This window comes from Danio rerio, chromosome 10, assembly GCF_049306965.1.
Source record: "Danio rerio strain Tuebingen ecotype United States chromosome 10, GRCz12tu, whole genome shotgun sequence".
NCBI lineage: Eukaryota > Metazoa > Chordata > Actinopteri > Cypriniformes > Danionidae > Danio > Danio rerio.
This window is the reverse complement of record NC_133185.1, coordinates 42,414,993-42,427,530: the sequence shown is the minus strand read 5'-3', so window position 1 is coordinate 42,427,530 and position 12,538 is coordinate 42,414,993. Positions and strand designations below refer to the sequence as shown.

At 34.8% G+C, this 12,538-nt stretch overlaps 2 protein-coding genes across 6 annotated transcripts in view; one reads left to right on the top strand and one right to left on the bottom strand.

The window, feature by feature from the left end:
- The window catches only part of nf1b (neurofibromin 1b), a 128,182-nt gene that overhangs the window by 35,503 nt on the left and 80,141 nt on the right, over positions 1 to 12,538 (bottom strand). For all 5 annotated transcript variants that reach the window (XR_012386487.1, XR_012386488.1, XR_012386489.1 and 2 more), the window contains 3 exons: positions 4,559 to 4,991; positions 3,162 to 3,502; positions 1,563 to 1,765 (listed from right to left, as the gene is read on the bottom strand). Coding sequence is in view for 2 of the 5 variants with exons in the window: in XM_005169189.6 (XP_005169246.2) it covers positions 1,563 to 1,765; positions 3,162 to 3,502; positions 4,559 to 4,991 (977 nt within the window). In the remaining 3 variants the exon portion in view is untranslated. The remainder of the gene's footprint in view (positions 1 to 1,562; positions 1,766 to 3,161; positions 3,503 to 4,558; positions 4,992 to 12,538) is intronic.
- LOC101886660 (uncharacterized) lies at positions 7,596 to 12,059 on the top strand. The gene is made up of 2 exons (XM_005169188.6): positions 7,596 to 7,812; positions 10,612 to 12,059. The coding sequence occupies exon 2, from the start codon at positions 10,616 to 10,618 to the stop codon at positions 11,408 to 11,410; it is 795 nt and encodes a 264-aa protein (XP_005169245.2). The 5' UTR covers positions 7,596 to 7,812; positions 10,612 to 10,615; the 3' UTR covers positions 11,411 to 12,059.

Here is a 12,538-nt window from a genome sequence, read left to right as displayed (position 1 = left end):
GCATATCCTTTCTTTATGATTATTAATAAAGCTAATTGTTTAAGGGCCTAGATTTTATGATGACCTCATTGTTATTCCTCTTAAGAGTAAATCTGAAACAATATGTGTGTGTCACAGCATCCAAATGATTTGTTTCCTCAGGATCTACCAAGCTAGGTCAGAGCTCATGGAGGCCTCTTGAGTGGACCTGGACTCTTGAAGGATTGAAAACAACTGCCTCCTGAGTTATTTGCCATTTTATGTGCTAAATCTTTTAAAGTTAATTCCTTTGTATGTAAGCTGCCAGTTTTGATGTTTGGATGTTGATTGTACCAGTATTTACCAGTTTTGATAAGACGGTTGAGAGTACACGAAATAGCTTTGAGTAAGAAACAGATTGTACTTTGTGTAAATGTGTGTTCTATTCGTGTCGATCAGTATTACAGGTCTGGGGTCAGCTCTGAATACTCTAGCGGCTGTCTGACTTTTGTATGTGGCACCTAAGTAATCATTGGAAGATATTGCACACACACACATGCACATTTTCTAAGTCTTAATGTGTTTTAACCATGATGCAAACATCATGTGAGAGTATAACTGTTGTTGTTTTGAGATTGTAAGCAAAGCGGCTTACGAATCATTGCGAGTGCTGTATTCTGCTGATCAAACTATCTTCAGTAAACTTGATTAATTGAATCTCTGACTCCAGCTCTTCTTCATCTGACAGACTGGTCATTTTTGGGTTAAAACTGTCGGTACCCCTATAGTCTGATTTTTATTTACACCTAAAAAGCAACGTCCCCACGACGTTGGGGTACAACATCAATCTGACATCATGTTGATGTCCTGTGCCAGATGGGTTTGACTTATAGGGATATTTCACCCAAAAATGAACATTGACCCTCCATTTATCAATATTGCGGCAATACCCTTTAATACAGTAATAGATTTTGGATTTAAAATGTATATTTTTTGTACAATTTTAAATGTTGATAACACTGTATTGGCATTCTGATTGATTGATGTTATTGGTTAAATATGAGAATATTTGATTTGAAAGGATATTTTACTCAAAAATTAACATTAATTTACCTTTTACTCACACTCTAGTGGTTCTAAACTTTTATGAATCTCTTTCTTCAGTATATCTTTGTGTTCAACAGAAGAAAGAGATTTAAATTGGTTTGAAACAAGTATGGCAGAAAAAAATTTAGTTGAACTGTCGCTTTAAATGACAACACACACATTATAAAGAGAAATACAAAAACTGCTCTTATTAAAGTAAAGGAATAGCTGTGAAAATCTAAATATTACCAGAACACTTGAGCACTCCTGGATCCTGTAATGCTTAATGCACCACATTCCCTATTTCTAGACGAGCCGTAATTCATGTAGACATAACTGCGAGTGGCAAATTCACAATCTTTATGATAATTTGTGGCTTAATGATGCCTTCTAGCAGCAGTAGTATTGTAGGTGGGTACTTAGATGCAAAATAGAGAATGCGACTAATGATCTGAAACAGTTGGGAGGATCTCACGGGTCTTCTAGGAGTTTAATCGAGGGCTTAATGGGGCACTAACTGGACTTGCTGAATCCAGAGATACACTCCTCCAGGAACTCCAGGGTCAGGTGAGGCTCATTAGCCGCTAGAGTCTGGCTAATGGACACGATGAATAGAGTGTTATTGGCAGGGATGCACAGGCCAGACGTCTCCAGAAGCTGCCCTTCGATCTTCAGGTTAAAGGTGCATGTTAGGGCGCACAGGAGGTTATAAGCTGCAGACCTTTAAAGCAAACAGAAAGACATCCACTGGTAAATATCTGTTTTGTTAAAAGGGTTAGTTCACACAAAAATGAATCATTCTATACTTTCCCTTCAGTTGTTTTAAACTTTTATGAGACTCTTACTTCTGTTAAACACAAAAGAAGATATTTTAAAGAAACTAGGAAACCTTTAGCCACTGTGTAACTCACCGGTCCTACTGCACCTAAACTGGTCTAAGCTGGAATGAACCGGCAATTCTTTGCATGGTAGTTGGTTTCTTTTTTACATGGAGGTTAAAGACCATGGCCTCTAGCCACTAGAGCACCTTTAGAGGTCAGAGGAGTGAGGTTTACCTGCATAGCACTTTGCTAGCTAGTCTCCGTTATACTCACCCTCTAAACCTCACTCCCATCCCGGACAACCCCCCAAGTGTAACCCACTGGTCCTGCTGCACCCAACCCGTTCTAAGCTGGGATCAAACTAGCGATTCTTTGCATGGGAGTCGGTTGCTAAAAACCAGTGAGGTTTTCCTGCATAGCACTTCGCTAGCTGGCCTCTGTTTAACTAGGGTTGGATATCGTTTGGGGTCATTCCGATACCGGTGCTAAATTGAATTTTAAAATGTAACCGATGCCAAAAGGTGCATACTTATCTTTTAATTCAAGCACCAAAAGGTTCTTAAATTATCTTTTATTTGACAAAAGCTTAAAAAAAAATTTTAATAGAACAATATAATTAAAGTTTAAAGTAAACATCATATTTTATATATTTGAATTAAATTAATATATTCTCTTTGATCATTTGTTGGTTAGTATGAATTTAAGATTTGCATTATAAAAAATTACATTAGCTTACTACTAACCTGTAAAAAAGGCTTTCATCAAAATACTGAACTCCTTTTTTCTAGGGTTGGGGCAATAACATGATCAAGGTGTTTACATGAGTTGCTTTTTGAATGTTCCTTTCATGATCCCATCTTACATGTTATAGTACATAGATAGAATAACGTTTGCGTCACCAGCCTAAAAATGTTTCATACAAAAGGGTTTTTAAGACTCTCCGAGTTTAATTTTCTTTTTTATTAACACGATTATGTCGTCAAACTGTTGTATAAACACAATATCAAACTCGATATGCGATATGGCTGTATATCATCACTGGTGTGACACTAAGGCACTTGACAGCTCAATTTGTCAGTTAGTCGGTCGATAGTATGACTTCTGAGCATTAAACAACCGCACTTCTAGCTTATTGGTCCAGGAAGTGATGCCTTATATGGATTTGTTTTTTAACTAAATGTTGATTATGTTGAAATGTTTCAGCCCTAGTTTACAGCCTCTTGTTAGTGAGTAAACTGAGTAAATGTTATTTTGGGTGAGCAATCTCTTTAACTGAGTAATTCTGTGTTTCATCACCTTAAACTGGGGTCCGAGCTGCCCAGGTTTAGGAGAGCGATGTTGAGAAGGGTCCCAGGAACATCTTTGGGCCTGATTTTGGTGTGTTGAGGAATGGAGTCAGGTTGGGAAAGCTCCCAGCGAGTGCGGATGTGTATAATTGAGTGAACTATGCTCTCACACTCCTGGTGCATGAAGGTCAGCGGCGTCCCTTGGTTAGCAATGGTCAGTGTGAATTGATTTTCGTCCACTAGGCAGATCTCTTCAATCTCTGAAGCATAGTAGATGTCGTTGAGGAAGACTGATTGACCCAAAACTCGTGTTCGTTCGGCTGAGGTGACCTGCACTGCTGTGCTGCCCACCTGAAGAGAAAATCCAAATCATTAAAAGGCACACACTACTTAATTTTTGGAAATATGCTCATTATACAAGTCACTAGGGTTAAAAAGTTGAGTCATACCATTTATAATTCATTCAACCAATTTCCGATTCTGGAAGGAGCACTTTTAGCTAACCTTAGCATAGATCATTGAATTGGGTTAGACCATTAGCATCTCACAATTTCAAAAAAAAATAATTTTGCTATATTTTTTTTTTATTTAAAGCTTGACTTCTCTGTAAAGTTTACCTCTTTTGAGATGCTAATGGTCTAATCAGATTCAGTAATTTAGGCTAAGCTAAGCTAAAAGTGTTCTTCGAAAACCCTTATATTGGCTGAATGGATTAAAAAATTATTTCTTTAAATTTGCTATATTTTAGTTTCATTTTAATTTAATTAATTGATGATTTTGTTAATTAGAGTTTAGTTTTTAGTTTTGTTAATACATCTCTGATTAGTTTTTATATACCTAGAGTCTATTTTAGGTCCATTTAAGGCTTTTAGCTTAGCATATATCATTGAATCGAATTAGACTTAAAAATGACCAAAGAGTTTCAATAAATTTTCCAATTTAAAGCTATAAACTTTGTTAACTATACTCATTTCAGTGCAATAATTAAGTTTTTTTCATGCTATACCATGGCTTTAGCATGCGCAATGAGATTACACAGCACCTGTAAATAGTCCCCACCAACGTAATTTTCAACATGACCACCTATGCGTAGGAAGCATGTGCTGGTCACGACAGAGCAGCAAAGTTCCTTGATTATAACACCAGAATGAGAGTACACAATGTAAATACAACATAGTCAAGCTTTAAATAGATAAATAATCAAAAATAAGTGGTCAATTTTGAGCGAGATGCTGATTATCTAAATCCCATTGAATAATCTATGCTAAGCTAAGCTAAAAGTGCTCCCACCAGACTCAGAGATCAGCTGAATGGATTCAAAATGGAGCTGAATGAAGTGTTCCTTTAAGATATTGAAAACATAAAAAATTGAAACTAAGCTATAAGTAGTAATGTTTCTCCACACACCTTAATAGATACTTTGGTGTCTCTGTGGGCCAGTTTTAGCGCATTGTGAAAGACTTTCAGGTCTTCTTCCAGTGCAAGTGTAGCTGCCGGAAGCTTCTGTTGCTCTGGTTCCACATGTTCAGCCAACCGTGCAGGCGAATCAATGAACAGTAACTTCTTACTGCCTTTGAGTCCCGTCAAGAGTCTCTCATGATATTTGGTATATTCCCGGACCCATGTGTTACAGTTATAGATGTAAATGGCAGCAACGTTTTCATATGCAAATCCCGGAAAGACGACAAACCACTTGGAGAGGAAGTCGGTTTTGAAGCGGTTGCTTGGACCAGCATGGGTTAAATCCACCACTAGCTCATAGGGTTTGGCATAGTATGGTTTGAGGGTGAGAAGGACATGGTATATAAGCAAGTCCCCATTTATCTGGCCCGTCTTGAACCTGTGAGGGAAAGAACAAAGACAGTCAGTAGCTGGGTTTCCATCACAATGCGTTTAAGGTCTAATTATATTAAAATACACATTTCTAAATGTTAGTTTCAGTCCGTTAGCTTTAAGGGTGTCTATTAGCTAGTGTGCTCCAAAACAGGGACAAAATTAGCATTTAATATATAAAACTGATATAAATATCCAAAGCTTGCAGTTTGCCACTCCAGCAAACTCCATTCGAAGTGCACATCACGGCATGACGAAGGCGGTCTCATATTTAAAAAATTCGAAGGCTCCTTCAAATGCAGCCTCTTAACGTGTCCTTCATTTCCTAGGTAATGTAGAATACAACTGGTGGATCCTTTGGGGCCTCGAACATCCCAAGATTCATTGCGCGCTGATAACGGCAGGACATTTTTAAAAGAAAACTCTGGAATAAATGTATGAATTGGGTTAATTTTACTTGGATATCTGAGCACACGTTAAAAACAAAAGGAGTATAAAATGTCTTACTAAAACATGATTTTATAGACAGTTTTGAAAAATTGTGTGCACATGTATGAATAAAAATAAATATATTTCTAGCTTTTGTAAACCTTGCTTTGCCTTCAGATCGCTTACAATAGTTTTTAAAATCACTCTGAAAAAAAAGCCATTACAAAATTAGCGCTTATTAACGGCAGCTGCTACATATGCTAGGTGATGAGATCTGTCCTCTGTAGGCAAGTTTGTCTCATTTCAAAATGCTCAGTTTGGCCTGTGTGGACTTCAAAGGACTCACCTTGGAAGTCTGCACCCTTTAGAGGATGGAGCCTCTAAAATGAGACAGCTATTAAATAAAAAAATGTAAGCACTTTATAATTAAAGCACTTCACGAGACCTTTAATAAATATTTTAAATGATCGCTTTCCCAGTACTGGGTTGTGGCTGGAAGGACATCTGCTCTGTAAAACACAAGCCAAAATAGTTGTTGGTTCATTCCGCAGTGGCGACCCCTGATATATAAGGGACTAAGCCAAAGGAAAATGAATGAATTTTTGCATAATAAACAAGTAATTGAATTGGCTAATTTCAAATAAAAATCCTTTACTTGAAACTTAAAATTGGCATTCAATTGAGGTGGGTTTGGACTTGTGGGTTCATGGGTTCATGCAGGTAATGGAAGATGAAACCACATTTGCAGAATAAACTGTGATGGAATGAACATTACACCCTGTGACTAATTAGCTGTCTCTATAGTGCTTGCTTTATTTACTGTTGATTACTAGGTTACCAATACTACAGTTAACTGCTCTAACAACTTGATGGAAACAAATTTAGGATATACACTCACCGGCCACTTTATTAGGTACACCTGTCCAACTGTTCATTTCTAATCAACGCAAATTTCTAATCAGCCAATCGCATGACAGCAACTCAATGGATTTAGGCGTGTAGAAGACGATCTGCTGCAGTTCAAACCAAGCATCAGAATGGAAAAGAAAAAAAAAAGGACAATAAAGATTTGAAAAATGTTGCCTGGTCTGATGAGTTTCTGCTGCGACATTCGGATGGTAGGGTCAGAATTTGAAGTGAATAACATGAAAGCATGAATCCATCCTGTCTTGTATCAACAGTTCAGGATGGTGGTGGTGTAATGGTGCAAAGGATATTATCTTGGCAAACTTTGGGCCCATTATTAACAACTGAGCATGGTGTCAACGCCACAGCCTACCTGAGTATTGTTGCTGACCCTGTCCATCCCTTTATGAATGTCTATGAATATTCTGATATTTAAAAGATTCACTTCACATTAAGATAGTAAACCTGACTTGTAAAACTGAAAGATGGGCATACAAACCTACCGACAGCAGCTTTTATTAGATTGAACTTGAAAAAGGAAGTCTCTCAACACAAACTCTAATGTTGGCTTAACAAAGCCTCATTGCGTGTAAGCCCTAGAGGTTGATTCGTGTGCATTCAGACCATGACTCACTGTGTCACGCAAATGAACTGCTCATTTTTTCAACTTGTCATTTTTTCAGATTGTCAATCCGAAAGATGTTTCCTTTTAAAGCAGGCTGGGGATTTGTATTATATAAAGTTGCAGTAAAACTAAACAGATGAAGCAGTCCTCTGTTGATCGGAACAGCACATGTTATTCAGCCAACAATAGAAATCTTTTTTTTAGTATTTTGGCTTCCCTGTAAAGAGTGATGAACAAACCATTTTGCATATGTGGAGAAAGTGGTTGCATCTGATGTTTCGGTATAGATTTTCATGTTTTGTTTTAAGGATAACATCAAAAGGGAACAAAGTGTGGAACAAAGTGTTTAAAGTATGTCCCTTTTTCTGAAATGAAAAACGATCTGAAGCTTCTCTTCAAGTCAAAGACATAAGCCCTGTTTGTGATCCATTAAACCACTCAATTTCAATGATTATATGCCATTATATGAACTGAACAAATTGTAAAACATGTTAAAAATCACCCACATTGGGGATCACGATTACCAACGGAGAGAGAAAATGCTGTTAAATGTTATTTCCGCATTTGACTTGCTCCTAAATAGATGCGACAAAAGCCACATGATGACTCTAGCCACGCAGCGGTTAATGTGCATGTCTAATATAAGAGTCCAAGCAGAAGTGAAAGAGCAGGCAGGAAACTCATCGCTGGTTAATGAGTGTGCGCACACCTGCAGCTTCAAAATTACCATGTCTCAAAAAGGCGCACATTAATAGTGTGCTCTCTCTCCCTCTCGTGCGCACACACACACACACACTGACTCGTGCACAGATTATTCAAGCCTCTTCAGATAAGACAACTTCAGAACATCCAGTAACCGATCAAAAGGGTAAGAAACCGTTTACTTGATAATTTATTAATCATTTTATTAATTAATTACGCTCCAAAGCTTCTCATTTTTTATATTTCAGTCACTTTAATAAGTTGTAAATGTATTATAACTTAAACAAGTGTATGCAATTATATATACAGTAGTTCCTTATTAAATTGGATGGATTAGACACTGTATTACTTGCATTTTAATAAACAGTAAGTTTATATCAAGTATTTTTATATTTTTTACACATACAGTTGAAGTCCAAATTATTAGCCCTCCTGCATGTGAATATTTCCCAATTGATGTTTAAGAGTAAGGAATTTTTCACAGTATTTCCTAATATATTTTTTTCTTCTAGAGAAAGTCTTATTTGTATTATTTCAGCAAAAACAAAAGCAGTTTTTAATTTAAAAATAGCTATATATATTTTAAGGTCAATATTATTAGCCCCCTAAAGTAGTATTTTTTTCTCGATTGTCTACAGAACAAACCACTGTTATACAATGATTTTCTTAATTACCCCTTCCATTGAATTTGAATGTGAGATTTGAAGTGATTTTGCAAGAAATAATTCAAGTATATGGGTCAATGGAAATTGAGTGCATCAAATACAAGTCAAATATTTAAATCAATTTTGTAAAAATAGAATAAAAATGGACAGATCATAAATGAAGTTACTATTAATTAAATCAAACAACATACTTATTCTGGCTGTATAAATAATAATATAATATAACATAATATAATATAATGCACTTTTAATGTACTATATATACACAATTGAAGTCAGAATTATTTTTTAACACATTTCTAATCATAATAGCTTTAATAGCTTTAATAATAATAATAATAATAATAATAATAATAATAATAATAATAATAATAATAATAATAATAATAATAATAATAATTCCATACATTTGTATGGTGCATTTTCTGGACACTCAAAGCACTTTACACACTATTAGGGGAATCTTCTCATCAACAACCAGAAAACCTGATTTCTTTTATATTTGCCATAAAGACTAATAATATTTGACTAAATATTTTAAAGATACTAGTAGTATTCAGCTTCAAGTGACATTTAAAGACTTAACTAGGTTAATTAGGTTAACTGAACGGGCTAGGTAATCAGGAAAATCATTGTATAATGATGGTTTGTTCTATAGACAATCCAAAACAATATATTGCTTAAGGAGGTATAATAGCCTTAAAATTGTTTTTAAAAATTAAAAACTGCTTTTAATCTAGCCAAAATAAAACAAATAAGACTTTCTCCAGAAGAAAAACATATTATCAGAAATACTGTGAAAAATTCCTAACTTTGTTAAACAGCATTTAATAAATATTTTGGGGAAAAAATGAACAGAAGTGCTAATAATTTTGACTGCAACCATTAGGGGTGTAACAGAACATGACACACCTGTCAAAACACATGTGACCAATGGATTTATAACTTCTTTTTTTTTTAGTGGATTAATTCTAAATTTAAAATTATGAGCCCCCCCTTAGCAATGTGTTTTTTTTTCGATAGTCTACAGAACAAACCATCATTATAAAATGACTTGCCTATTAATCCTAACCTGCATGGTTAACCTAATTAAAAAAGCCTTTAAAGTGCATACTAGTATCTAAAATATCTGTTTTAAATCAATTTTGTAAAATCAAATAAAAATGGTCAGAATATAAATGAAGTAATGCTCTGTTTCCATTAAACAACATACTTATTCTGGTCTGTATAGATCATAATGTAGCAAACAAACAAGGTTTAAGGCTAGTCAAGATTAAATTGCATGTTTGAGCTCTCAACTCTAAATAACTTGCAGTGAGATATCTTAAAATGCGTCAGTGTCATTTTTATGTCTCCAGGTGCACACCAGTAATAGATTATCCTATGGCCAGTTTATAAATTTGGCTTAAATGGTCTAATTTATCGAAGGCCTAGTCCTGGCTTAATCTAAGCGCTGTTTGTAAAACTGGGCCTTAATGTACTATATATACAGTTGAAGTCTGAATTATAAGCCCTCCTAAATTATTACCAACCCTGTATAGAATATTTTTAACACATTTCCAAACATAAGTTTTAATATCTTTAAAAAAAATTCTAAGAACTGATTTTTTTATTTATTTTTGTAGTTAATGGTGATCATTAATCCAATGAACTGTATTATTTTTTAAATGCCTAAAAATGTCTTGCTGACAAATGGATAAAACCTAATACCTTGATGAACATCGACATAGTATACAAATTTAAAATGGCAATTAACTTGGCTTTTTCTTCTGGAGAAAGTCTTTTTTGTTTTATTTTGGCAAGAATAAAAGCAGTTTTTAATATTTTTATAACCATTTTAAGGTCAATATTATCAGCCCCTCTTAAGCAATATTTTCTGTATCTACAGAACAAACAAATATTATTACCTTCTTAAGCATTTTTTGGTTGTCTACTGAACAAACCATCATTATACTATAACTTGCCAAATAACCTAGTTAAGCCTTTAAATGTCAATTTAAGCTGAATACTAGAATCTTGAAAAATATCTAGTAAAATATTATTTACTGTCATCAAGTCAAAGATAAAATAAATGAGTTATTAGAAATGAGTTTTTAAAACTATTATGATTAGAAATGTGTTGAAAAAATCATCCTTCAGTTAAAAAGAAATAGGGGAAAATATACAGGGGGGCTAATAATTCTGACATCAACTATACAGAGAGACATTTTAGTAGGGGACTTTGACCCATATGTGGCTTATATGTGTCAAGCTTTAAAGAAAATAATATATTGTAACAAAACCTCTTTTTTATGTTGCAGAACCATGATAAGTCTCAAAACGCTGTGTCTTTTATACTTTGCTTTGCTCGTCAGACTGACACATGCTGAGGAATCAACCACATTAGCAAACAATGATACAAAAGCTCAGCATTCAACCACCATAAAAGAAAAGGCTGCAAAACCTCAGGACGCAAACAACACAGCAACCAATGATACAATTACTCAAGGCAGAAATAACCCAGAACTCAATATTACAACAAATGATACTGAAAGAAAAAATAACCAAACTACTTCCAACCTTCAAACTGAGTACATATCACCATCATCATCATCAGCATCCTCTCCAAAATCTACAGGTCCACCTCCAGTCTGTACACCAGCCACTACTAAATCCCCAGAATATCAGTGTATTTTCTCTCTACCATCTGGAGAGAAACTGCACCTGATTGTGGCTGTTCTCATAGTGGGCTGTTTGGTGTTGCTGATGACCACACTTATGTGCGCCTGCCAGGTTTGTCACCTGAAGGGACTCATCTCTGGTCTCCACTCCCGACATGACAACATTGACCTTCATGCTATAAGAGAGAAGACCGAAACGCGACAGAAGAACGAAGATCGAGTGGACAGACATCCCACCGAGACCTGTCTCCTGCTTTCGGAGGTCACCGCGGGACAAGAGCAGAGTAAAGAGCATGAAGTGAAGATCGAGGAGGTTGAGGAGATGGAGCAGATTGGCACTGAGATGCCTGTAATAGACCCGAATGGAGATGTCAACCAGGAAAATAGTATCGTGCCTGAGGAAAAACAATCAGAAAGCTCTGACAAGCCAGAGGTGTAAAAAGGTCATCGTTTAGTCAACTTCATGTCGTTCCAGAGCCGTAAGATTCTCGTTCTTCTTCACGACTCGAATATTGATTCTAAAAGGTGTCAGCATTTCTACTGAAAGACTAACTCTACCCAAAACTCTGATAGTTCAAAATGTCTGTTTAATAAATTATTTATTAATGGGATTTCTTATTAGTCACACATCACCAAGATGGCCAGTCTTCCTGGGGGTTAAGTTTATTTTTTTGTACAAAATTACATTAAACTTTAATAATTTTAAAAGAATTTTAAAAAATGAAAAATATATAAATAAATTAGCGGATTAAATAAATAAAATAAATTAATTAATTAATTAATAAAACCAAATAAAGGAAAATTAAATTAAACTAAAATAAATGAAATTAAATATAAATAAAATTCAATGAAATTAAAAAACAAACCCCCCAATTCTTTGACTGAAAAAATCAAAATCCACATCACTCCACATAATGAACGGATTTTTTTATGACATTACATTAAATTTCAATAATTAAAAATGAATAAATAAATTTGTTAATTGAACAAACAAACAAATAAATAAATAAATAAAATACAAGATTCTTTCAAAACATCAAAATCAAGTTTACATTCACCGTCAAAAAAGTGAAAATAAATCGGTATGAAATTCCATTAAATTTAAATAATTAAAAATAAATAAAAACAAATAATAAATTAGCTAATTGAATAAATGTATTATTTAATAAATACCTAAATAAATACAAGGTTCTTCCAAAACATCAAAATTAAGTTTACAAAGAATAAATCAGAATGAAATTACATTAAATTTAATAATTAATAAAATAATAAATAAATGAATTAGTTAATTTAATAAATAAATCGTGGATAACGTCGCCTCACAGCAAGAGGGTCGCTGGTTCGAGCCCCGGCTGGGTCAGTTGTCATTTCTGTGTTGAGTTTGCATGTTCTCCCCTTTGACATGGGTTTCCTCTGGGTGCTCCGGTTTCCCCCACAGTCCGAACACACGCACTAGGTGAATTGTGTGAGCTAAATTGGCCGTAGTGTATGTGTGTGAATGTAAGAGTGTATGGATGTTTCCCAGTGATGGGTTGCAGCTGGAAGGGCATCCGCTGTGTAAAACATA

Coding starts and splice junctions, on each gene's coding strand:
- LOC101886660 (XM_005169188.6), top strand. CDS start 10,616: ATGATAAGTCTCAAAACGCTGTGTCTTTTATACTTTGCTTTGCTCGTC.